Genomic DNA, 27,717 nt, shown 5'->3' with positions numbered 1-27,717 from the left:
TAACCTAACCTAACCTAACCTAACCTAACCTAACCTAACCTAACCTAACCTAACCTAACCTAACCTAACCTAACCTAACCTAACCTAACCTAACCTAACCTAACCTAACCTAACCTAACCTAACCTAACCTAACCTAACCTAACCTAACCTAACCTAACCTAACCTAACCTAACCTAACCTAACCTAACCTAACCTAACCTAACCTAACCTAACCTAACCTAACCTAACCTAACCTAACCTAACCTAACCTAACCTAACCTAACCTAACCTAACCTAACCTAACCTAACCTAACCTAACCTAACCTAACCTAACCTAACCTAACCTAACCTAACCTAACCTAACCTAACCTAACCTAACCTAACCTAACCTAACCTAACCTAACCTAACCTAACCTAACCTAACCTAACCTAACCTAACCTAACCTAACCTAACCTAACCTAACCTAACCTAACCTAACCTAACCTAACCTAACCTAACCTAACCTAACCTAACCTAACCTAACCTAACCTAACCTAACCTAACCTAACCTAACCTAACCTAACCTAACCTAACCTAACCTAACCTAACCTAACCTAACCTAACCTAACCTAACCTAACCTAACCTAACCTAACCTAACCTAACCTAACCTAACCTAACCTAACCTAACCTAACCTAACCTAACCTAACCTAACCTAACCTAACCTAACCTAACCTAACCTAACCTAACCTAACCTAACCTAACCTAACCTAACCTAACCTAACCTAACCTAACCTAACCTAACCTAACCTAACCTAACCTAACCTAACCTAACCTAACCTAACCTAACCTAACCTAACCTAACCTAACCTAACCTAACCTAACCTAACCTAACCTAACCTAACCTAACCTAACCTAACCTAACCTAACCTAACCTAACCTAACCTAACCTAACCTAACCTAACCTAACCTAACCTAACCTAACCTAACCTAACCTAACCTAACCTAACCTAACCTAACCTAACCTAACCTAACCTAACCTAACCTAACCTAACCTAACCTAACCTAACCTAACCTAACCTAACCTAACCTAACCTAACCTAACCTAACCTAACCTAACCTAACCTAACCTAACCTAACCTAACCTAACCTAACCTAACCTAACCTAACCTAACCTAACCTAACCTAACCTAACCTAACCTAACCTAACCTAACCTAACCTAACCTAACCTAACCTAACCTAACCTAACCTAACCTAACCTAACCTAACCTAACCTAACCTAACCTAACCTAACCTAACCTAACCTAACCTAACCTAACCTAACCTAACCTAACCTAACCTAACCTAACCTAACCTAACCTAACCTAACCTAACCTAACCTAACCTAACCTAACCTAACCTAACCTAACCTAACCTAACCTAACCTAACCTAACCTAACCTAACCTAACCTAACCTAACCTAACCTAACCTAACCTAACCTAACCTAACCTAACCTAACCTAACCTAACCTAACCTAACCTAACCTAACCTAACCTAACCTAACCTAACCTAACCTAACCTAACCTAACCTAACCTAACCTAACCTAACCTAACCTAACCTAACCTAACCTAACCTAACCTAACCTAACCTAACCTAACCTAACCTAACCTAACCTAACCTAACCTAACCTAACCTAACCTAACCTAACCTAACCTAACCTAACCTAACCTAACCTAACCTAACCTAACCTAACCTAACCTAACCTAACCTAACCTAACCTAACCTAACCTAACCTAACCTAACCTAACCTAACCTAACCTAACCTAACCTAACCTAACCTAACCTAACCTAACCTAACCTAACCTAACCTAACCTAACCTAACCTAACCTAACCTAACCTAACCTAACCTAACCTAACCTAACCTAACCTAACCTAACCTAACCTAACCTAACCTAACCTAACCTAACCTAACCTAACCTAACCTAACCTAACCTAACCTAACCTAACCTAACCTAACCTAACCTAACCTAACCTAACCTAACCTAACCTAACCTAACCTAACCTAACCTAACCTAACCTAACCTAACCTAACCTAACCTAACCTAACCTAACCTAACCTAACCTAACCTAACCTAACCTAACCTAACCTAACCTAACCTAACCTAACTCTAACCTAACCTAACCTAACCTAACCTAACCTAACCTAACCTAACCTAACCTAACCTAACCTAACCTAACCTAACCTAACCTAACCTAACCTAACCTAACCTAACCTAACCTAACCTAACCTAACCTAACCTAACCTAACCTAACCTAACCTAACCTAACCTAACCTAACCTAACCTAACCTAACCTAACCTAACCTAACCTAACCTAACCTAACCTAACCTAACCTAACCTAACCTAACCTAACCTAACCTAACCTAACCTAACCTAACCTAACCTAACCTAACCTAACCTAACCTAACCTAACCTAACCTAACCTAACCTAACCTAACCTAACCTAACCTAACCTAACCTAACCTAACCTAACCTAACCTAACCTAACCTAACCTAACCTAACCTAACCTAACCTAACCTAACCTAACCTAACCTAACCTAACCTAACCTAACCTAACCTAACCTAACCTAACCTAACCTAACCTAACCTAACCTAACCTAACCTAACCTAACCTAACCTAACCTAACCTAACCTAACCTAACCTAACCTAACCTAACCTAACCTAACCTAACCTAACCTAACCTAACCTAACCTAACCTAACCTAACCTAACCTAACCTAACCTAACCTAACCTAACCTAACCTAACCTAACCTAACCTAACCTAACCTAACCTAACCTAACCTAACCTAACCTAACCTAACCTAACCTAACCTAACCTAACCTAACCTAACCTAACCTAACCTAACCTAACCTAACCTAACCTAACCTAACCTAACCTAACCTAACCTAACCTAACCTAACCTAACCTAACCTAACCTAACCTAACCTAACCTAACCTAACCTAACCTAACCTAACCTAACCTAACCTAACCTAACCTAACCTAACCTAACCTAACCTAACCTAACCTAACCTAACCTAACCTAACCTAACCTAACCTAACCTAACCTAACCTAACCTAACCTAACCTAACCTAACCTAACCTAACCTAACCTAACCTAACCTAACCTAACCTAACCTAACCTAACCTAACCTAACCTAACCTAACCTAACCTAACCTAACCTAACCTAACCTAACCTAACCTAACCTAACCTAACCTAACCTAACCTAACCTAACCTAACCTAACCTAACCTAACCTAACCTAACCTAACCTAACCTAACCTAACCTAACCTAACCTAACCTAACCTAACCTAACCTAACCTAACCTAACCTAACCTAACCTAACCTAACCTAACCTAACCTAACCTAACCTAACCTAACCTAACCTAACCTAACCTAACCTAACCTAACCTAACCTAACCTAACCTAACCTAACCTAACCTAACCTAACCTAACCTAACCTAACCTAACCTAACCTAACCTAACCTAACCTAACCTAACCTAACCTAACCTAACCTAACCTAACCTAACCTAACCTAACCTAACCTAACCTAACCTAACCTAACCTAACCTAACCTAACCTAACCTAACCTAACCTAACCTAACCTAACCTAACCTAACCTAACCTAACCTAACCTAACCTAACCTAACCTAACCTAACCTAACCTAACCTAACCTAACCTAACCTAACCTAACCTAACCTAACCTAACCTAACCTAACCTAACCTAACCTAACCTAACCTAACCTAACCTAACCTAACCTAACCTAACCTAACCTAACCTAACCTAACCTAACCTAACCTAACCTAACCTAACCTAACCTAACCTAACCTAACCTAACCTAACCTAACCTAACCTAACCTAACCTAACCTAACCTAACCTAACCTAACCTAACCTAACCTAACCTAACCTAACCTAACCTAACCTAACCTAACCTAACCTAACCTAACCTAACCTAACCTAACCTAACCTAACCTAACCTAACCTAACCTAACCTAACCTAACCTAACCTAACCTAACCTAACCTAACCTAACCTAACCTAACCTAACCTAACCTAACCTAACCTAACCTAACCTAACCTAACCTAACCTAACCTAACCTAACCTAACCTAACCTAACCTAACCTAACCTAACCTAACCTAACCTAACCTAACCTAACCTAACCTAACCTAACCTAACCTAACCTAACCTAACCTAACCTAACCTAACCTAACCTAACCTAACCTAACCTAACCTAACCTAACCTAACCTAACCTAACCTAACCTAACCTAACCTAACCTAACCTAACCTAACCTAACCTAACCTAACCTAACCTAACCTAACCTAACCTAACCTAACCTAACCTAACCTAACCTAACCTAACCTAACCTAACCTAACCTAACCTAACCTAACCTAACCTAACCTAACCTAACCTAACCTAACCTAACCTAACCTAACCTAACCTAACCTAACCTAACCTAACCTAACCTAACCTAACCTAACCTAACCTAACCTAACCTAACCTAACCTAACCTAACCTAACCTAACCTAACCTAACCTAACCTAACCTAACCTAACCTAACCTAACCTAACCTAACCTAACCTAACCTAACCTAACCTAACCTAACCTAACCTAACCTAACCTAACCTAACCTAACCTAACCTAACCTAACCTAACCTAACCTAACCTAACCTAACCTAACCTAACCTAACCTAACCTAACCTAACCTAACCTAACCTAACCTAACCTAACCTAACCTAACCTAACCTAACCTAACCTAACCTAACCTAACCTAACCTAACCTAACCTAACCTAACCTAACCTAACCTAACCTAACCTAACCTAACCTAACCTAACCTAACCTAACCTAACCTAACCTAACCTAACCTAACCTAACCTAACCTAACCTAACCTAACCTAACCTAACCTAACCTAACCTAACCTAACCTAACCTAACCTAACCTAACCTAACCTAACCTAACCTAACCTAACCTAACCTAACCTAACCTAACCTAACCTAACCTAACCTAACCTAACCTAACCTAACCTAACCTAACCTAACCTAACCTAACCTAACCTAACCTAACCTAACCTAACCTAACCTAACCTAACCTAACCTAACCTAACCTAACCTAACCTAACCTAACCTAACCTAACCTAACCTAACCTAACCTAACCTAACCTAACCTAACCTAACCTAACCTAACCTAACCTAACCTAACCTAACCTAACCTAACCTAACCTAACCTAACCTAACCTAACCTAACCTAACCTAACCTAACCTAACCTAACCTAACCTAACCTAACCTAACCTAACCTAACCTAACCTAACCTAACCTAACCTAACCTAACCTAACCTAACCTAACCTAACCTAACCTAACCTAACCTAACCTAACCTAACCTAACCTAACCTAACCTAACCTAACCTAACCTAACCTAACCTAACCTAACCTAACCTAACCTAACCTAACCTAACCTAACCTAACCTAACCTAACCTAACCTAACCTAACCTAACCTAACCTAACCTAACCTAACCTAACCTAACCTAACCTAACCTAACCTAACCTAACCTAACCTAACCTAACCTAACCTAACCTAACCTAACCTAACCTAACCTAACCTAACCTAACCTAACCTAACCTAACCTAACCTAACCTAACCTAACCTAACCTAACCTAACCTAACCTAACCTAACCTAACCTAACCTAACCTAACCTAACCTAACCTAACCTAACCTAACCTAACCTAACCTAACCTAACCTAACCTAACCTAACCTAACCTAACCTAACCTAACCTAACCTAACCTAACCTAACCTAACCTAACCTAACCTAACCTAACCTAACCTAACCTAACCTAACCTAACCTAACCTAACCTAACCTAACCTAACCTAACCTAACCTAACCTAACCTAACCTAACCTAACCTAACCTAACCTAACCTAACCTAACCTAACCTAACCTAACCTAACCTAACCTAACCTAACCTAACCTAACCTAACCTAACCTAACCTAACCTAACCTAACCTAACCTAACCTAACCTAACCTAACCTAACCTAACCTAACCTAACCTAACCTAACCTAACCTAACCTAACCTAACCTAACCTAACCTAACCTAACCTAACCTAACCTAACCTAACCTAACCTAACCTAACCTAACCTAACCTAACCTAACCTAACCTAACCTAACCTAACCTAACCTAACCTAACCTAACCTAACCTAACCTAACCTAACCTAACCTAACCTAACCTAACCTAACCTAACCTAACCTAACCTAACCTAACCTAACCTAACCTAACCTAACCTAACCTAACCTAACCTAACCTAACCTAACCTAACCTAACCTAACCTAACCTAACCTAACCTAACCTAACCTAACCTAACCTAACCTAACCTAACCTAACCTAACCTAACCTAACCTAACCTAACCTAACCTAACCTAACCTAACCTAACCTAACCTAACCTAACCTAACCTAACCTAACCTAACCTAACCTAACCTAACCTAACCTAACCTAACCTAACCTAACCTAACCTAACCTAACCTAACCTAACCTAACCTAACCTAACCTAACCTAACCTAACCTAACCTAACCTAACCTAACCTAACCTAACCTAACCTAACCTAACCTAACCTAACCTAACCTAACCTAACCTAACCTAACCTAACCTAACCTAACCACACACCCGCGCCAGACGTGGTCCGGACCGGTCGAGCTGCGCCGCGCTCCGCCACTTTGCGCCGAATAAATGCGCCATCCGCGTGCGCCGGGGAAACATATAGTTTGAGTGCAGTGCGCGCCACGGTGCGAACTAGGTTGCGCCATTCGAGTGCGCCAGTGACAACTAGGTTGCGCCATTTGAGTGCGCCAGTGACAACTTTTTCTAAGTGTTTTGCGCCGCGGTGCTAACAAACTTGCGCCACTCGCGTGCGCCAGCGAAGAACATCCTGAGCGCTTTGCGCCGCGATACTAACAAATCTGCGCCACTCGAGCGCCACACTGTGCCATTGAGCGCCAAAGTGCGCCATCGTGCTCCAAGTAGCGCCGCTGCGCTCCGAGACGCGCCGTTGCGCCCAAACGCGCCGTTGTGCCGTGTAGCTCCAGGGAGCGCCATCGTGCTCCGAGTCGCTCCGTAGTGCGCCGAGACGCGCCATTGAGCCCAAACGCGCCGTTGTGCCAACGTGCTCCAATTTGCGCCGTTACGCGCCGAGACGCGCCGTTGCGCCAAACTGCAGCAGGGCGCCTTCACACTCCAGAGTGTGCCATCGCGCTCCAAAGTGCGCCATCGGTGGAGCAGAGCGACTACACGACCGACCAAGAATACACGACCGACCTTCACGGAGCCCCGGGCCGCTGCACAGTTCTCCGAAGAGCTACTATAGGTTAGTTTGTAATAAAGCATTAGATTTTTAAGACACTACGGACTGCTCATTTTTAGAACTAAGTTTAACGGCTCTATACATATAGAGAAAAATTGTAATAGCTAATTGACAGAGTCTGAGACTCTCAACACCATATTTAGATTAAGAGATTAGAGTCTGCGACTCTAAGTAAATACAAAAACAGACCTTTCGACCCAACTGGCGAAAACTAATTTTATTTTAATTGTTAATTGTTACCTTATTGTTTATTGTTTTGTTTATTTTGACTAAAAATACATAAAAACCCCCCCTTTACAGGGGTTCAGATAAAAACTATCCATGGCAATGTTTAGAACTCCTATAAAGGGCGCAGATACGGAGATGGAGCCCACAAAGCCGGAAAGGATAAACCCACGCCCATCAGTGAGGAGCAGCATTGGGGAATGGGAGCTGGGCCGGACCTTCCACCTGTCACCAAACCCACAGTCAGCGGAGCCCGCGAGGGCGGACGCGACATCGAAACCAGCTCCCGCGACCCTCCCGGCGCCTGCCATGGGTACAAATAGCACGCAAAAACATTCACAGGCTGGCCCCCCCAAGACCAAAACAGCCTTGTTCCCAAAAACCGCAGAAGCCAGACGACTGTTGGAAACAGCAAAGAGTCAAATGGATAAGTCCGGGAACATAAAAAGAGAAATAAAAGCCTCAGTAAATGAGGTTATAGAGAAACTATACAGGCTGGTGAAGGAAGTGGAACAGGAGAAGAAACGCTTGGAGAAACCGCAGCCCTGTTCTACTGAACAGACCTCCAAACAAAACACACCTCCGACCCCAAGCCCAAAACCTGACCAAGAACTAGACCAACAGATGTGCGCGCAGAATATAAAAGAAAATTCAAATCTGCTGATGGAAAACAACAAGATGATGAAAGACCTAAAGGAAGAGATGAAGAAACAAGGAGAAAAAATTGAAAAAATGTCTGCGATGGGAATAACCTACGCTAGCGAAGCAGAAGCTGTGAAGCAAAAAGAACATATAACAAAAATGGACGAGCTAAAAGAAGCACTAGAGCACCACAGAGAGAGCCTAAAGAGCAACACTTACGCGAGTGCAGTGGCGAGCCGCCCCGACCAAGTGACCCCTGGGCGGCCGACGCTGCACTCGGTAGTGATTTCCTCAGAAGACGACCTCGAAACAGGAGAAGAGGTGCTCGAGAAAGTGCGGAAGGCTATGGACGCAAAAGAAGGATGGATACAGGTAGAAAGAGTGAGGAAGGCAAAAGATAGGAAGATAGTAATGGGATGCAGGACTCAAGAGGAACGGAGAAAGATAAAGGAAAAGCTAGAAGCAGCAGGAGCGCACCTGGTCGTTGAGGAAGTGGAAAATAAAAACCCGCTAATTGTTTTGAGGGATGTGTTATTGATACACAGCGATGAAGACATCTTAAAGGCCCTCAAAAACCAAAACGGGGAGATTTTCCACGATCTCGATGACGAGGAAAGCAAGATGGCTGTAAAATATAGAAGGAGAGCGCGAAACCCCCATACCGGGCATATCGTTCTAAGCGTCTCCCCAAAGGTCTGGAGGAGAGCAACAGAGGGTAATAGAGTGCGAATAGATCTGCAGAGTGTCAGGGTAGAAGACCAGTCCCCCCTGGTGCAGTGCACCCGATGCCTAGGCTACGGGCATGGAAGACGCCTCTGCAAGGAGACAAATGACCTATGTAGCCACTGCGGAGACCCGCACCTCAAGATTGAATGCCCAAACTGGACGCTGAACGAACCACCATCCTGCCAGAACTGCAAAAAGGCGAAGATGGAACGCTGGGACCACAACGCCTTTAGCACAGACTGCCCGGTGAGAAAAAAGTGGGACGCCTTAGCACGGGCCTCAGTAGCGTACTGCTAATGTTAAACAAACGGCCCAAAGCCAAAAAACAACAAAATCAGTATTGGAAATCGACACCGCAAGAAGGGATGGGGAAGACTCATCAGCGAAGTGGACCACTACCAGCACAACCGATTTGATAAAACAAAAGTTTGGATTAAAAACTCAAGAAACACACAGAAAAGCTACACGCTGTATAATATGCCACAAAAACAGACAAATAGCAAGCTGGGGACAGTTTCATGGAAAACTGACCCAGACTTTGAAGCCAGGTTCACATATTTTCCCGTGGTGGCCCACCGAGCTCGCTGAGTTAGGTAAGAGCAATACAAAAGTCTGTAAAATTAAAATATATATTGCTAATGTAACATATAAATAGATAAACAAAGAATGCTTATTAAATATAATGGTTATATTTCCAAATAAGCATACAATGATAGAACTGTAATAGATAAGTATAAAAATAGGCTTAAGACAATTGTAACGCTTGAAAATAATAATCAGAATACTGCTGTAATGCCTCATTCGAATACAAACCTATGACAGAATGTAACATATAGGTATAAGAGTAAGAAAAATGGAAAATAAAAATATTGTTGTTGGCCTTCATTTCCCTTAAAGCACGTCAAATAGCTAGAGTAGCTAGCAAGGACTCCCACCTTGTAAATAATAGATGACGAAGGATGAAAGAAAGATAAAGTATGTAGCATGGAAGTGCGAGAAGCATGATGAGAGAGAACTGGAATGAAAGAGTAGATATACAAAGGCTCCGATCATGTTGGAGGTAGAAGTGGAAAAAAAAAAAAAAAAAAAAAAAAAAAAAAAAAAAAAACCTAACCTAACCTAACCTAACCTAACCTAACCTAACCTAACCTAACCTAACCTAACCTAACCTAACCTAACCTAACCTAACCTAACCTAACCTAACCTAACCTAACCTAACCTAACCTAACCTAACCTAACCTAACCTAACCTAACCTAACCTAACCTAACCTAACCTAACCTAACCTAACCTAACCTAACCTAACCTAACCTAACCTAACCTAACCTAACCTAACCTAACCTAACCTAACCTAACCTAACCTAACCTAACCTAACCTAACCTAACCTAACCTAACCTAACCTAACCTAACCTAACCTAACCTAACCTAACCTAACCTAACCTAACCTAACCTAACCTAACCTAACCTAACCTAACCTAACCTAACCTAACCTAACCTAACCTAACCTAACCTAACCTAACCTAACCTAACCTAACCTAACCTAACCTAACCTAACCTAACCTAACCTAACCTAACCTAACCTAACCTAACCTAACCTAACCTAACCTAACCTAACCTAACCTAACCTAACCTAACCTAACCTAACCTAACCTAACCTAACCTAACCTAACCTAACCTAACCTAACCTAACCTAACCTAACCTAACCTAACCTAACCTAACCTAACCTAACCTAACCTAACTCTGAACCTAACCTAACCTAACTCTGAACCTAACCTAACTCTGAACCAAACCTAACTCTGAACCAAACCTAACTCTGAACCAAACCTAACTCTGAACCAAACCTAACTCTGAACCAAACCTAACTCTGAACCAAACCTAACTCTGAACCAAACCTAACTCTGAACCAAACCTAACTCTGAACCAAACCTAACTCTGAACCAAACCTAACTCTGAACCAAACCTAACTCTGAACCAAACCTAACTCTGAACCAAACCTAACTCTGAACCAAACCTAACTCTGAACCAAACCTAACTCTGAACCAAACCTAACTCTGAACCAAACCTAACTCTGAACCAAACCTAACTCTGAACCAAACCTAACTCTGAACCAAACCTAACTCTGAACCAAACCTAACTCTGAACCAAACCTAACTCTGAACCAAACCTAACTCTGAACCAAACCTAACTCTGAACCAAACCTAACTCTGAACCAAACCTAACTCTGAACCAAACCTAACTCTGAACCAAACCTAACTCTGAACCAAACCTAACTCTGAACCAAACCTAACTCTGAACCAAACCTAACTCTGAACCAAACCTAACTCTGAACCAAACCTAACTCTGAACCAAACCTAACTCTGAACCAAACCTAACTCTGAACCAAACCTAACTCTGAACCAAACCTAACTCTGAACCAAACCTAACTCTGAACCAAACCTAACTCTGAACCAAACCTAACTCTGAACCAAACCTAACTCTGAACCAAACCTAACTCTGAACCAAACCTAACTCTGAACCAAACCTAACTCTGAACCAAACCTAACTCTGAACCAAACCTAACTCTGAACCAAACCTAACTCTGAACCAAACCTAACTCTGAACCAAACCTAACTCTGAACCAAACCTAACTCTGAACCAAACCTAACTCTGAACCAAACCTAACTCTGAACCAAACCTAACTCTGAACCAAACCTAACTCTGAACCAAACCTAACTCCGAACCTTACCTAACCAACCCATCGGTATAACGTGTAGGTGTTTCGTAGGAAAATCTTAACAGCGCGATCTATTTTGAACGTTTTTGTAGAGAAGTGCCATCTACCGGATTTTTTAACCGACGACAAAAAAAAAAAAAAAAAAATCGGAGGAGGTTCTCAAGTCGACGCGTATATTTTTTAATTTATTATTTATGTATGATCACGCATAACGTTTTACAGAGTAGTTCGATTTTATAATTATTTTTTTATTAGAAAGGGCATACCCCGAAGTTGGTCCCATATAAATTTGGAAAAAAAAACAACCTTAAGGGTAGGAAAATAGGGGATGAGTAACAATACCAGTCAAAAATAATCAGCTTTATGGCTATAAATCCCATTTTTGACTGGTGTTGTTATTACTTGGCTTGGCACCGACATCAAACATATCAGTTGGAAACGCATAGACTTCAAAAAGGATAATATTTTATTTCATCCTTTTTGAAGTCGGTATTTTTTTTTAATAGTTTTCTGGGGGCACGGCAGTGCCCCCGCCAAGTCGAGCAAAACAAAGAGGCACGGCCGTACCATCCTTTTCTCGAAGCGATTCAGGCCATTTTCGACGTCCTGTAATTTTGTGCTGGCTGAAGCTGGAACCCTGAATTTTCAGTGACATATAGGGCTAGGGAATGCAAATCGGTTATTTTCGGTTATTTTTTGTATGGAAATAATCGGTTATTAACCGAAATCGCGGCTATTTCCATACAAAAAATAACCGATTTGCATTCCCTATATAGGGCCTAACATACTTTAGATATATTCTCAAAAACATAAAATCAGAACTTGTAGTTTAAGAATTATTGTACGTCAAAGTTCCTTAGTTTCGACACTGACACACTCACTCACTCATGCCCTCATTCACCGATCATCATCCTCGATCTCATACTTCTAGCATACCCACAAGCTTCAAATTTTAAACATAAGTAGTATTCAGCTTATCAAGCCATAGAAAACCTAAAAATATTGCAATATCAGTCACGTTTTAAATATATAAGAACTGCATAAGTAAGTTTGTAATCCCATATAAATATATGCTATTACAAAGTTACTGTTGCAGTTCCTACAAATAGTAGGTAAAGTAAAGGTACACTACGATGTACGATGTGAGTAGAATGAAGATGTGTTTAGTTAAGATAAGATAAGATAAGATAAAAGATAGTTTATTCAAGTAGGCATAATTACAATGCGCTTATGAACGTCAAATAAAGCTAGGTAGACCGGCTCCAACCCTACACCTCTGCCCCGAGAAGATTTAAATCCCCCCTCAATTGGAGGAGGGTATCCCAATATGGGACCGGCAACAAACTCGGCGGGACACATCTTTTCAAAAATAATTACATCTTATAATTAACATGCATTACGAGAAAATAAGGGAAAAAATATAATTTAAATTACTATAGAATTCATGCAATTATACACATAAGGTGTAATAGAAATTTGATTTAGAAAATATACATATGTACATGGAATCATACAAAATCGTAGCTCTTTCAGAAAACATATCAAATTCTTACAAAAGGAAAAGAAAATAAAGTTATTAAAAGAAATGGGAAAACATATTATATAAATCTGATTGATTATTATTAATTACCAACATATAATATTTGATGTGCTTTCCTGCTTACCTGAGCTGTGTCACCTATAACTCTATACATAATACAATGTTTTTAATTGCTACTACTTTTTATTAGTTAGTTTCTGGTTTGGACCATGCATGTTTGTCTGTCAAGTAGTCCTCGACTCTGTAATAAGCTTTTAACATCAATGACTTTTTTAAGTAATTCTTAAGAGCTGGAAAGGGTAATCTTAAAGCATCCTCAGGTAACTTGTTATAAAAATGAATGCATTGCCCAACGAATGACTTTTGTACTTTACGGACACGAAACTTTCTGATAGCAAGCTTATTTCTATTTCTAGTGTTAAAGTTATGGACATCAGAATTCTTAGTGAAGGAGTCTAGATTCTTAATAACATAAATAATACTATCATATATGTATTGGGAAGCTACAGTTAAAATATTAATTTCTTTGAAAAGTTCTCTTAATGATTCACGCGCTCTTAAGTTATATATAGAACGAATGGCTCTCTTTTGTAAGACAAATATAGTCTGTATGTCAGCTGCTTTGCCCCAAACCAGAATACCATATGACATTACACTATGAAAATAACTATAATAAACAAGGCGAGCTGTTTCAACATTAGTCAGTTGTCTAATTCTCCTCACGGCGTAAGCGGCCGAACTTAATTTGTTAGCTAGTGTTCCGATATGAGGACTCCATTGTAGATTTTTGTCCAATGTTAAACCAAGAAACAAAGCTTTATCTACCATCTCTAAGCATTCATTATTCAAAAGTATTTTAGTATCGACTGGTTTAACATTCGGCAAAGAAAATCTAATACATTTGGTTTTCTTAGCATTAAGAAGCAAATTGTTCATAGTAAACCAGTTAAGTACATTAACGAGTGTGCTGTTAATTACACTATAATCGGTAGATTTCCGATCAATCAGTTATGATATGTGTATACATAGTATGGGTATAAGTACCCGAAAAGAAGGACTGCCTACAAAAAGAGATGAGATCCCATCAAAACATTACATGTAAAAAGGTGCAAGTCTCGCAACGCTTTTACTACAAAAAAGTTTTGAGATGTAATGTGAAACCAAGTCGGTTATTTTAATCAGTGCCAGGGGGTGTTAAAACCGTAGCAATAAGATATCTTTAATTTGTAATACATATAATGACTTGGCAATCGCACATAATGCTTTAGTCGTACCGTACTCGTAAATATGTGTAATGCTCAAACTGCAATTAGCGCTAGCGTTATGTTCAATTAGAATTATTTTTAATAGGTGTCATTCATTATTCAGCCGTGCGATGGCTAAACATTAAAAGATTAAAACAAACTTGATAAGTTTAGCCGTTTAGGGGTCATCCATTAATTACGTCACACGTTTAGGGGGTGGGAGGGGGTCAAGAAAATGTGACATGTTGTGACATGGGGGAGGGGGGAGTCATAAACATTGTAATGTCACTTTAACGTCATCAGTAATCGAAAATTAATTGATATTTTTTTATTCGCTGTACAGTTAAATAATGAGATTTTGGATGTAACTTTCGTTGTGTTATAAAATTAGTAATATTTATATATCAAAAATATTTTTTTATTAAAAAAAAAATGCCGAGTTAATATTGCCGATTTCGTTGAAAACAAAATTGCCTAAAATGTGACGTCACACCAGGGGGGGAGGGGTTTGCAAAATGTGACCAAGTGTGACAAGGAGGGGGGAAGGGGTAAAAAAACCTAGAAATTGGTGTGACGTAATTAATGGATGATCCCTTATGATATAAGTTATCGCTAAAAGTCTTAACTTCTTATTTTATTTAAAAGCCTGGCAACCCTTATTTGTGACCGGATTTTCGCAGGCAACCCTATGTCACTGTATTCGCAATAAAATTACCATCATTTTGATGTATAATTCAAGCGTCAGACAGATGAGTGCAATTATCGATAAAAACTCACCTGTTTAAACACGGCAACCACATAACATTTTTTTTATTTTTTTTTTACTGCTTTTTTGCTACTGTCACATGGACGTAAGGTGAAAAATGTATTCACTATTCATTATTTTTTATAATACAATAGTTCTTGGAGTAACGAAACGGCCAAGCCACATATTTTGACTAAGGTGTAGAGTTTGTGAAGTTTGGGCTTGTAGAGTTAGAAGCTTGGCTCTACAAGAGATCTGATAACTTTTTGTCAGTGCGAGCCTTATGGTTTCGTCTTGGCAACATTTTACATGAAAATGTTTTTGGTGGGATTTCACTTCTTTTTGTAAGTTGCTTCCATCCCCTAATTTAAAGGGTTGCGCGTGTGATTTAAGGTACTATTAAAAATCCTGAAATACGTACCTCGGGGCATCTTTTATACAATCTGCTTTTTACTGATTCCCCATACAAACTTCAACCCACCTTTTCCCCTAACGCCCTTTCCCACCCCCTTTTCACTCTTACGGGGTGATTTTGGGGTTGAAAACTATTCAATTCCATTCCCCATTACAAAAACTATCTACATACCAAATTTCAACTAAATCGGTTCAGCGGTTATTGATTTCCCATACAAAATTCCACCCCCCTTTACCCCCCGTAGGGGCAAAAAAATTCAATTTTTTGAATTATTTTGTTGTTTGTGTACTAATACTATAGTCCGTCAACCAAATCTTGTCAGTAGCAATGTAAAGCAAACTAAAGTAGGGCAACACTCAAAGAGCAGTATTGCGCTAAGAATAGCAGCAATGTACATCGAACCAAAAGATTTTTTTTTCCGCTGAGCGCGCCCTGCGTACGTTAATTCAAATTGTCACTCGCGGTTTATTGAAAAAATTTGAAACATGGACGGACAATTTAAAAGCGATGTTAAAACAATGTTAATCAAAATGATGAACAAATTTGAAGATATCAAAAACAACTGCCTATCGTAGTGCATAAGCACTACGATAGGCATATTACAACAAGTGGCATATTATATTGTAAATAACAAATATATGCACTATCTAATTATCTGCATTTTGATATGATTTTATTTTAGTAAACATAGAAGACATAGATAGGGAACAAAGAGAATTTATATTCTCTCTTATTTGTTATTTACAATATAATATGCCACTTGTTAATGTAAATTAGTGTACTCTTCTGGATGAATATGACATACCTGTGTAATTTTTTTGATTGGTATATATTGTACAATAGGATTACATATTAAAAATAAAACAACTGATATTTGGGTGTTTATTTAATTTAAAGGTAAATAAGGTCACTTTAGCTTACACTATAATTCAGGTAATTAATTGAAAAAATATAATGAAGTTACCAATGTTACCGGGTCACTTCAACCAAGCATAATACTCTGTAGTATTATTGCATCTTTGTAAATAGTCACAACTGATTGCTGAAAATATTAGACATGTGGGCCTATGGACGGTTTCCAGGACACAATTTATGGTCTTGTTGGATAGATTTAGGCATACGTTTTAATTTTATTTATGCCTTTTAACCCTAAAACAAAAAAACTGAACATAATCTTAAAAGTTCGAAAGAGTTCTTCCAGTATGTACTTGTCATAACCTCAATTTTTAGTAATGTTTACCATCAACGAGCATGATTGTACATTGTAGGCCCCTGAGCTTTGCTTATTCTTATTTAATGTATTGGTATTTAATGGTGACAGCAGAAATATCTCTTGAAACAGAAACGATTCAGAATGAAAACCAAATGAAAACAAATAAGGTGACGGCTGTCGTTCACGATCCACATTCCACAGATAAAACACAGATGACACGCATTTTGGAATTATTCGAACACAGTGTTGCTAACCCGCGATTTTTCAAATTTGCCGCCTTTTACTACTGACAAGATTTGGTTGACGGACTTTATCTTACATACCAAATTTCAGCTTCCTAGGACTTCAGGAAGTACCCTAGAGGTTTTGATGATCAACAGTGAGTGAGTCAGTGACGAATTTGGGGTTTTTTAGATATGAATAAAATCTTAAGTATAAGAGCTATGCAAGTGAAATTTTTTATGTTTAATAGGTCCACTATTGACATCATATCCCGAAAATTTTGTTTATCTGGTATAATCCAAACCCAAGTTATGAGGGTTCAAAAAAACGACGAAGCGCTTCGAGAAAAGGTAGGTAGTGCTCTTGCGCTTCGCTTTGCTCGTCTTGGCGGGGGCACTACCGTGCCCCCAGATACCATAGTGAATGACGTTTACTTACTGACTGCTGAAAAACATTGCCATATATAGTTTTTTAATTCGCTGTCAAATTATTGCGCTGCAGACTTTCTTTGGTCTTACTCTACTATCAGTAGAAGTGCTGTTTTGTTTTGTGTTACAGAATAAATAACGTTCCGTTTTACTCTATAGAAACTTGCGTAGAATGGAATTTTTACGTCACTTTGACGTTTAATTCAACAAGTGCGTTTTTTTTTCATAGGTATTTTTATTTATTCGGTGTCCTTTTCGCACTCACCGGCAGAGCCGTAACCCAAATGAAATAGCAATAGCATCAATGAAGTAGGGAATAGAATAGTTTATCACAAAGTTATTTAGAACTCACGCATTTGACGCATTCATCTCATTGTTTTATTGATAACAGTGTATAGTATGAATACTGTTCATTTTATCAGTATTTTCGCGATATTCGTAACGATCTAATCTTAAAAACAATAGTACAATTTGGTTTGTTGTGAAAAATGCGCTCACGCCGATCACAAACGATTAGTAAATATAGGTAACGTGAGTCATTGACGTGTGTAACATGTTTTCATAGTTTAGTAATGAGTGCCAAGGTGACGGGTGGTGGGTGAGGACGCGGCGCATCCGCAGTTGATCTCGGCCGCGGGAGCCTACATATTATTAATCTGTGGCGGGAGCTCGCAGGTACTTGTCGAGGAGCGCCACCGAGCAGTACTTGTCGGGATATCGGTGAGTGTCGCTGTTGGTGTCTTATCTGCTTGTTATTGCGAACAATAACATAACGGTGGGAGTGGTTCGGTTGCCTACGGTTCAAGAGAATTGCTCTGCAAATAGTAACAGGAAAACATTACTTAACTGCTGCGATTTACTAATTTCCAAGGTAGGAATTATGTAAATTTGTGGTTTTTAGTCATGAAATTGGTTACTATTGCAATTAATACTAATAGGTAATTACACTAATTACTGAGTCTAAACTGGGTAATACATGAGTCACCAACCATCCAGTTTCTCCCTGATATAAAATGCCCTTCTTTCTAATTGCGAGCAGACCATGGCATACCCGAGCGGGCCTCCGCCGGCGCCTCCGGCGCAGTCGCTGGGCTCCACCAACACTGTGTTCATCACTGAGACGCGCTTCGATCTCTCATACATTGTCACTCCGCCTGGTATCATCAAAGCTGTGCTTGTTGTAAGTTATTAATGCTATTATGGTCAATCTAAACTGATACTGATACGTAAGGTGTACAATCATCTACCGCGGGAAATTATAACAGCACAAAGTGCGTCACTTTTTAAATCAAAACTTAAAAAATGGCTTCTCGAGCAGACATTCTACGACCACAAGGAGCTATTTAATTAATTAATTATTTAAGGTACTTAAACATAATACTGTAGTTACACACTGTAACCTATGTATTTATTTGACATGTAATTTTATATTATCAATAAATTATTATGATTATTATGATTATGATTACTTGTACATACTGATCAAGAAAGTCACTGACGGTTGCTGATGAAAAAAAAAAATTAATCATTTCCTGTCAGTACACTAATGATAACATAAAGTTGTGAATATGACTGACCTTGACATTTGAATGTCAGACAACAATTAGATGAGAAGATAAAGTTGATTATAGCTTTTTGAGCTGGTAATTACAATGAATTTTCACAGCTGAATTTTAAATTACAAAGGCACACATTACAACACTATAAAGTAACAAGGGATTTTATATCATAAGTACTTCAGTTAGCTTAGCCCAGGAGTACTGTGATAGTAGGTATCTCGCCTGTGACCGCACTCTAGTTAATACAGTTAGAAAAAGACGGGTAGTCTATCTTGATGCGCTAGGCCTACTGTGTGTCTTCCAGTTATTTGATCCAAAATCTAACTTTTTTTTGTGCCTGTGGCACCACGTGGCTTAGCTAATGTCAGAATACACAATGTTGGTGTGTTGGTCAGGTGCTGAACCTGCTGTGCTTCATCTGCATCGAGGCGAGCGCGTTCCGGTCGAACGGGCGCGGCGTGTACTTCGTGTTCGTGTCGCTGGTGGGGCTCGCGCTCACCGGCGGCCTGCTGCTCATGTACCTCTACCACCTCGTCGAGAAGTACCACAACTTCAAGTGGCTCAAGGTACACATCCTACGGGTTTCCTTGGTCATTTGTGGCGTTTTCAACTAAAACACATTTTGGCTGTTGATAAGGTTAATTGTAAAAGGCCAATGAAGATGATTATTGTTTTTAGTCAGTAGTGTAATTAACAGCTGAATGTGTGATGTGTACCTACTGCAGGTGGAGATGGTGGGGAGTGCGGTGCTGACGTTCCTGAACCTGATCGCGGCCACGATGGCGGTGGCCTTCGGCAACCCCGCCTACTCCGCTGCAGGGGTGAGTCTACTCAACATTTAAACATTTGTGACAGTCCATATCGAAAGGGAGCTTAATTACGTCGCATGTATAGGTTATATTATGTATGCGTGGGCTTGGTTTCCGCAAACCGACGTCATAAACACCGTACTTCACCAAGAAGCGGATTTTTCAGTACTGCTACTTGACACTAGATGTCGCAACGAACGAAAAGTGTAATACTTAACAGCCTTACTTGCAGCCTGTGGATCAACTGCACAAAGAAAGCTTATAGTGCGCTGCGCGTCCTCTACAATAACGCGTTCAGAATGCTGATGGGGCTGCCGCGGTACTGCAGTGCCATGCCATGATGCGCAAACGCGTCGCGTCCCTGATGCGCCGTGTGCGCGGCAGCGTCAACTGCCTCTTGACCGCGGTGGCAGGGGCGCGTCCCTGATGCGCCGTGTGCGCGGCAGCGTCAACTGCCTCTTGACCGCGGTGGCAGGGGCGCGTCCCTGATGCGCCGTGTGCGCGGCAGCGTCAACTGTCTCTTGACCGCGGTGGCAGGGGCGCGTCCCTGATGCGCCGTGTGCGCGGCAGCGTCAACTGCCTCTTGACCGCGGTGGCAGGGGCGCGTCCCTGATGCGCCGTGTGCGCGGCAGCGTCAACTGTCTCTTGACCGCGGTGGCAGGGGCGCGTCCCTGATGCGCCGTGTGCGCGGCAGCGTCAACTGCCTCTTGACCGCGGTGGCAGGGGCGCGTCCCTGATGCGCCGTGTGCGCGGCAGCGTCAACTGCCTCTTGACCGCGGTGGCAGGGGCGCGTCCCTGATGCGCCGTGTGCGCGGCAGCGTCAACTGCCTCTTGACCGCGGTGGCAGGGGCGCGTCCCTGATGCGCCGTGTGCGCGGCAGCGTCAACTGCCTCTTGACCGCGGTGGCAGGGGCGCGTCCCTGATGCGCCGTGTGCGCGGCAGCGTCAACTGCCTCTTGACCGCGGTGGCAGGGGCGCGTCCCTGATGCGCCGTGTGCGCGGCAGCGTCAACTGCCTCTTGACCGCGGTGGCAGGGGCTCATGACAGCCCGATATTTGGCCACTGGGCGAAGTCTCATGCGCCACATGCGCACTATGACAAATGAGAATGTGGAGAAGAATAATAAATATTTGATAATTGAATTTATAATTTAATTTAATTTATAATTCTTATTTAATTTGTAAAAAATGTAAGTTTGGGATAATGTGCATGTTGATTTATTGTTTGTGTGTTTTGTAAATTTATTTGTGTTGTCTAGTTTTTGTAATATGGATACGCTGTCCGAAATAAACGCATTTTATTTTATTTTATTTATTTATTTAACAGTTTTCAGCCAAAATTATAATCAGATCAACCGGAACTCTATTTTCAACTCCTTCCGTTTGTAATATTAGTTGTAAATAGTTGAGCAATATATGTATGAGTACTTGAGTAGGTAGGTAAGTACCTACATAATAATTGAAGACGTGAGTTCACACTTCACATGTGCATTATAACAACTAGAGATGGTGTTAGGGCAGTGAAGAGGGTAATCTAGTCACGTACCGGCGGCATGCTGGTGTCGCGTCATCGCTACCTACTTCAACTATACTCACTAAATCATTGCGCAATTTGCGCTAACTATATGCATCGTTATCCGTTTTAGTATACTTACACGCCACCATATTAGGTACATACATTACTATTCGGCTACCGCTTTACCAAATCAAATACTGACGGCCGGGTACTCTTAGCTGACCATCGGGGATCTTATACCTCTCGGCAACTAGGTTTACGAAGTGTTCGTCAATATTCGAACCCGTAATATACTCATATAATGAGTCCGATTGTTGTTTCAGTTCTTCGGGTATCTGGCGATGGTGTTGTACGGTGTGGACGCGTTCCTGAAAGCCAAGGCGCTGAAGGCGGGCGAGCTGGCGCAGGGCTCGCGAGTCCACACCAAGCAAACGCACATCACCACGCCGCCCGCGCTGCCCTAAGGACCGCGGTGGACCGGAATTACATTCCACCGGCTTGACTATTCTTTAGCCGGTTGAGTACCTAGTTTCGCAGCGGCTCATGAAGAAAAACCATATTCGTACCGACTTCTCTGCAAATACTTTAGTCGCGTCATTATTGGTTGCGGGGGTCCATACCCCACATATCATCCAACCCGTTAGTGTCGCTGCCACTTGTCCCCCCCCCCCTTGCGGTTGCGACCAACACTCGATCACTGCATGCACATCATAGAAGTCGGATAGAACAGTGTTATAATTAAAACAAAACATCTTTTTGTATTTGTAAGATTATTGTCTAGTTGAGTTAGCTGTGTATTTGTTTAGCCGAGGTTTTCCTTAGGTTAATGGCCGGGACTGTATCGTCACTGAGATTACGAAGGTTTAAAAGAATGACGCGCGTTAAGCCGACCTTTTCACTTTTGAATGGTTTTTCTTTAGGAGCGGTAAGTTGAAATGTTTAGTGGAAGGTATAATATTTATATTAATTCTTAATCAGTTTTAATCATGTAAATGTGTACCTCAAATGTACTTATCTAATTTATGTTAGTGTTAAGCGATGATATTATTAATTTATTATTGTTTGTGATATTCGTTAATAAATCACTAATTACTTACTTGTAAATAACGTAAGTTAAGTTCAAATATTACTACCGTAACATATTTTCATAGGCATTTATTAACTATGAGATTTTAAGAATACAAACCCTCTAAGAATAAAAATTGTATTATACCAGATATCCATTTTTAAATAATGAATTGAAAGTAGTTTTTTTCTTTCTAAATTACAAACGATAATTCCGTTAATGGATCTTCAAAATATACTTACCTACACCTTTTCTTAAGGACCTTATAATTAGTTTGGTACTATATAGGGATCCATCCAACTACTTCTAATGGTCTTCTTAAGTATATGAATGTAAATCCGTCCGTACTTATCATCTTATTAGCTCATGTTTGTGTCAAATATAATGTTAACACTATTGCTACAATCTTAGTAGGCACATTGCACATATTTTACAATATTATTTTAAAGTACCTAATTGGGTACTTTCCTACTAGTCAAATCAGCTTCTTTTTTAGTACTGTCAAAACTATTTGCTAATATGGAATTTGTATGAAAACGTGTGTAGTGACGTCACAGTCAACTCACCTACTTTTTATACTTCCATCCAATTAATTAAATAGAAATTGTGTTTTAAAATAACTGCTATGTTATTCTAATAATTACCTGATGCTTTACTTCGTGCAGTGTGAAAAAAAATATTTTTAAGTAGAGGAAAGTACCCAATTATAACAAGTGTTTATGGGATTGTCTGTTAAAGAGTATGTGGTACTGTTTTGTAATGTTAAGGAATGTTTTACTAAAATATACGTCGTTTTATCACGCTCATATTTTAGCCAAATTTGCTACAGTTCTAAATCTGTTGTAATCTGTTGTACCGCAAAATCTATTTCTCAGCCGTTTTTGTATAAAGTTTTAAATAAGAATACGAGTTGATGAAAAAAATATGAAAATGACCAAATGTCTGAATCAATTTGTCGCATACCTACATTTAAAATAATTATTTGTTATTATAATGTTCACTGTGATGTTATTAAATATAAATAAAAAGCTTTAATCGTGTTAACACTTTTTATTTCAACAAGTGAGGTCCCGCTGATAACTCTATTTAAATACAAATACTCATTAAATACTGTAAACATTTAAATCTTACACAAAAATACTTTAAAAATACATACAAATTGTGTCTTTACCATTTCTCCGCTGATGTCACGATATGGTGACCAACCTGCAGTCTAGTGGTGTTACAACTTAAATATTACAATACAATGTATAGTTCCCGTGACCCGAGACTATATTGACGCATAAAATAGGTCTACATAGGTACCAGGATACATGATTGTGTATCATTAATATCATTATATTCATTATGTTCAGGCAGGCGTAATGCCAGTACCTATACAGCCCGTCTTATTTATAAACTAAACACTGATAAAATACATAAAGTGGTGTATTCCGAGCTGTCCCCGCCGGGCACAGATGGGAAATAGGCGCTGCATACAAATAATTCCCAGTTGTCCTCGCCTCATGTAAGGCGGCAGTCACGTAGCGGAGGGACTAATGGTAATACACCCACGAATTTACTATTTTGTATCGGAATACAGACACTAAAACCAATGTCTTTTAGAGAAAGTAGGTAGGTATTATTGGATCTGAAAAATATTTACTTACCTTTACCTAAGTACAAATAATAAAGAAGTTTTTTTTAATAATATAAGTTTTAAAATTATATTTCTCATGCCAACTGAAAATAGGCGGGCTTTTTATTACTTTGGTACACAAATCGGGTAAAATATTAACGAGAAGTAAGAAAATAGCTATAAGTAGAATATTTAACATGATAGAATAATTGCAAACTTTGAAGGTACCTAAGTTCGCCTTCAAAAATTTTAAATGGCTACAATAATGTTTGGGCTGTGTCTAAATAAATAGGCTTTGCCAAATTATCGAGTGGTCCAGGTTCCAGCGCTCTCTCACTCTCATTAACTCATTAACGAGTTTCTCTCAGTTGGATTTGACTCCACCTGCCATCTAACAACATGAACAATGCTCAAATTAACTAACTTTCATAACAACTTAAAGTAAGTATGTAAATGCCCCAGAAATGTCCAAGAAACATTAAGTTCTAAAAAGCACAATTTTAAATGTAACAACATCAAAGGCACATTTTCTCGAAGCGACGTCATTTATAAAAGTCTAAGTAGGTATACAAAACTACAGTACATGATTACAAGATATATAAATCACAATTATACATTGCTCCAAATAGTTTATAATAAGTATATACGATAAAGATATTGTGTTTTGTGTATATTTTAGCGTGATGTCAGATCATGGCGACGTATAATAAAAGAAAAGTTAATAATGCGAAATATACAACTGCTTAATTAAGAATTTAAACATGACAACACATTAAGAGATTTTAGAATATGGTATGTGCTTTGACTTTAAATATTGTATTGAATAACAATACCTATAAATTAATAAAACACATTTACCAAACACACTATTAAGCCCCTGAGCCGCCATAGTCACGTATCTATTATTATGACAGCGCCTTAAACTAACACAATCATTAATTCATTACAATAAATGCCAAACAATCAGTTATTAGAAATAATTTCTTCATTTAACTTGTAGGCTGTAGAAGGTCTTTGTAAAGTTTGTTACTAATTAAACGTTAAATGATGCATCTTTCTTGTCGATCATTGTAAATAATGTCTTCTCAAACACAGTCCCAACAGGTGGACATTATTTGCATTGATCATTCATAGAATAGAATACTTACATAATTAATTAAAAACTTAAATTAACCCTTAAAAAGTTAGAACTTATAATATTTGAAAAGTATGGCTGAAAGAAAATAAAAGGGTTGTGCTTAAAAATAAGTAAAATAACAAATAAGCCCCAAATTTGCATAACAATACCTGTTACGAAGTGATTTAGTTAATCTCTGCTTGCTGAAATGGTTCAAATATTTATACAACACTCAAAAAAATAAGTACATAGAAATAAAATAAGTTCCAAAATAAAGTGGTAAGCTTATCCTAGATAGTTGTGTGTGTGTGTGTGTGTGTGTGTGTGTGTGTGTGATGTAGTGTTCCCCTACTGCGGCGGCAGGCCGCGCTTCCACGCCTTGTACTTGAGGAAGCCGTCGAAGCCGTATGCGATGATCGCGCAGAACCCGAAGAACTGCAACAAACACGGTACGTACCCTCACTAAAATACCTACCCAAATGTAGGGAGTATAGTAAGTAACACATATTATACAAAGAATTATTCCATATAGGGCTTTGTCATTGTATTGTGTCAACTGGGTGAACCCTTTACCCCAGTAGGTACTCAAGATGTTGAAAAAGACCAATGAGGGTAGTTTTGACATTAATTTGAAAAAATAATAATCTGCAGTTAAAATCATTATAATGTGTGACTCACCCCTACGGCATACCCGCCTTCGCCGATGACCGTGGCAATAATGGCCAGGATAATGTAGATCAACACCACCACACAGCAGTAGAAGAACTCCAGCTTGAGCCACGGCCAGCGGTCGTGCTTCTCCACCACGTGGAAGGAGTACGACAGCAGCAGGAACGTGGTGATCACCATGCAGATCCAGTACAGCAGGTTGTAGGGGATCGATGAGATCCAGATGTTTGACACTTTGATGCAGATGAAACCAATCAGGTTACATAACTGAAAGGAAACAAAATTCATACTAAAAAAAAGTTTAACTCTTACAAACCCTTACCCTTAAGCTGGCAACGGCCGCAGCGTCAGAGTCGCTGCGTCAGTGTCGCAGCGGTAACTGACGCAGAATACACTTACGAGCGGCGCGACTCCGGCGACAGTCGCAGTTGTTATTCCATACGGTGCAGACATGTTGATATATGATGAACCGATCAATTATGAAAATATTATTATTAGAAGAGGGGGATGACGATCTTTTGCTTCGTTTCTTTTATACTTTTATAGTATGGAGCGAAGCCTACCCAACTCTATTTTCAAAAGTCAAAAAGATGAACCTTCTTGATAAATGAAAAATTCAAGAGCTTTTCTCAGTTATTTTATTAATGATACATTAAGAACTTGTTCCAAAAACATCTAGACACTACATGTGATAATAGCGACTGCGCGACAGTGCTTGCGCAGACATACCACAGCCGCTATCACCGAGCGATACTGACGCGGTGGCACTGTCGCTGCCACAGAGACACTGCGCTCGGATGTAAGTTCATACATTTCCATACTGCATAATACTATCGCTCTGTCGCCGCATCAGTATCGCTGTGTTAGTGACGCCAGAGCCGCATTGCTCGGAAGTCTACCTTTAAAAAAGGGAGCCTGAGGTCCACTCAATAAACTACTCCCAAGAATTCTTCTTTACAATGTTTTCATTTACTGAAAAGCAACTGGAAATCATCAAATGATAAATTTTTGTATGTATGCACAGAAGTTCCGAAAAAGTCACTTGTAAAAGCCGAGGTTTGAACCTGCAACCTATGGTTTGAAAGTTACATGCCTTCATTACAAACATAAAGATGTGTTACATAAAGTATGTGTCACAAATAAGTAACAATAACAATGATAACTATGATTATTATAGTTTACTTGATACACTGTACTGACCAGCTGGACTCCCTTGAGTATGCCGGGCAGGGAGGAGATGTACCCGCGGTCAAAGCGCAGCACCTTTTCCGGGGCCGGCGGGGTGGTTGGCTGGCTCTGTGGGTTATTTGCATACACATCGTACATTTTGTGTCACCTGGAACAGAAGTTTGCATACTGTTATAGGTGCAATTAATACATACTCACTTTGTGACACTCCTTACACTCACTTGCAACTCTAGGGGAGTTACGCGCTTTGCCGACCCTACAAGAATACAATGATTTCTCCTTGGTGCTATAATTGATTAATCATTATTTAATGTGTTTATTACTTTTCTTTTAAATATGTGATACTATACTACAGGCAAAAACTGGGGAATTAATTCTTTCATAGGACAAAAGTATGTAGTAAATGAGTGAGCCAATTAAGTGGAATTGATTAAGACCAGTTCGTCGCGTCTAAATATTTCACTTACACTTGCGGCACGCTTTGTGAACAACTAGCACGGTACGGGCACCCCCGGGATCAATTAATTAGCTTCACCAATTCATGAATTAATTAAGCAAATATAATAATAAAGTGTACCACGCTTAACTAAACACCATCTGGCCAACCCACGATGCCTACGAGAGTTTTATGCCAATTCGTTAATATGTGAACAAACCTGTGACTAGGGTTTTCCGGTGGATAAACAAAATAATTGTCTCAATAAGAAAATAAA

The 27,717-nt window shown here is 39.8% G+C and overlaps 2 protein-coding genes across 2 annotated transcripts; one reads left to right on the top strand and one right to left on the bottom strand.

Annotated features, from left to right (window-relative positions):
• The first annotated feature begins 18,131 nt into the window (after window positions 1-18,131).
• On the top strand, window positions 18,132-21,810 carry LOC134648550 (plasmolipin-like). The gene is made up of 5 exons (XM_063503069.1): window positions 18,132-18,184; window positions 18,504-18,644; window positions 19,419-19,589; window positions 19,749-19,844; window positions 21,670-21,810. The coding sequence occupies exons 2-5, from the start codon at window positions 18,507-18,509 to the stop codon at window positions 21,808-21,810; spliced, it is 546 nt and encodes a 181-aa protein (XP_063359139.1). The 5' UTR covers window positions 18,132-18,184; window positions 18,504-18,506.
• Window positions 21,811-25,427: 3,617 nt separating this feature from the next.
• On the bottom strand, window positions 25,428-27,155 carry LOC134648549 (CKLF-like MARVEL transmembrane domain-containing protein 4). Its single transcript, XM_063503067.1, has 3 exons — window positions 27,017-27,155; window positions 25,826-26,083; window positions 25,428-25,582 (listed from the first exon to the last, which is right to left on the bottom strand). Exons 1-3 carry the CDS (start codon window positions 27,140-27,142, stop codon window positions 25,496-25,498), a joined length of 471 nt encoding a protein of 156 aa, XP_063359137.1. The 5' UTR covers window positions 27,143-27,155; the 3' UTR covers window positions 25,428-25,495.
• Between the last annotated feature and the right edge of the window lie 562 nt (window positions 27,156-27,717).

The sequence above is a fragment of the Cydia amplana genome, chromosome 5 (genome assembly GCF_948474715.1).
Source record: "Cydia amplana chromosome 5, ilCydAmpl1.1, whole genome shotgun sequence".
NCBI classification, from domain to species: domain Eukaryota; kingdom Metazoa; phylum Arthropoda; class Insecta; order Lepidoptera; family Tortricidae; genus Cydia; species Cydia amplana.
This window is presented reverse-complemented; position numbering and strand designations above follow the sequence as displayed.

What these genes read in the sequence shown, in the direction of transcription:
- LOC134648550 (XM_063503069.1), top strand. Translation starts at nt 18,507, where the DNA reads ATGGCATACCCGAGCGGGCCTCCGCCGGCGCCTCCGGCGCAGTCGCTG. An exon ending in TCATCAAAGCTGTGCTTGTT is followed by an intron (nt 18,645 to 19,418) that starts GTAAGTTATTAA and finishes TGTGTTGGTCAG; the next exon opens with GTGCTGAACCTGCTGTGCTT. An exon ending in CCGCCTACTCCGCTGCAGGG is followed by an intron (nt 19,845 to 21,669) that starts GTGAGTCTACTC and finishes TTGTTGTTTCAG; the next exon opens with TTCTTCGGGTATCTGGCGAT.
- LOC134648549 (XM_063503067.1), bottom strand. Translation starts at nt 27,142, where the DNA reads ATGTACGATGTGTATGCAAATAACCCACAGAGCCAGCCAACCACCCCG. An exon ending in TACTCAAGGGAGTCCAGCTG is followed by an intron (nt 26,084 to 27,016) that starts GTCAGTACAGTG and finishes GTTTCCTTTCAG; the next exon opens with TTATGTAACCTGATTGGTTT. An exon ending in AAGGCGGGTATGCCGTAGGG is followed by an intron (nt 25,583 to 25,825) that starts GTGAGTCACACA and finishes TGTTTGTTGCAG; the next exon opens with TTCTTCGGGTTCTGCGCGAT.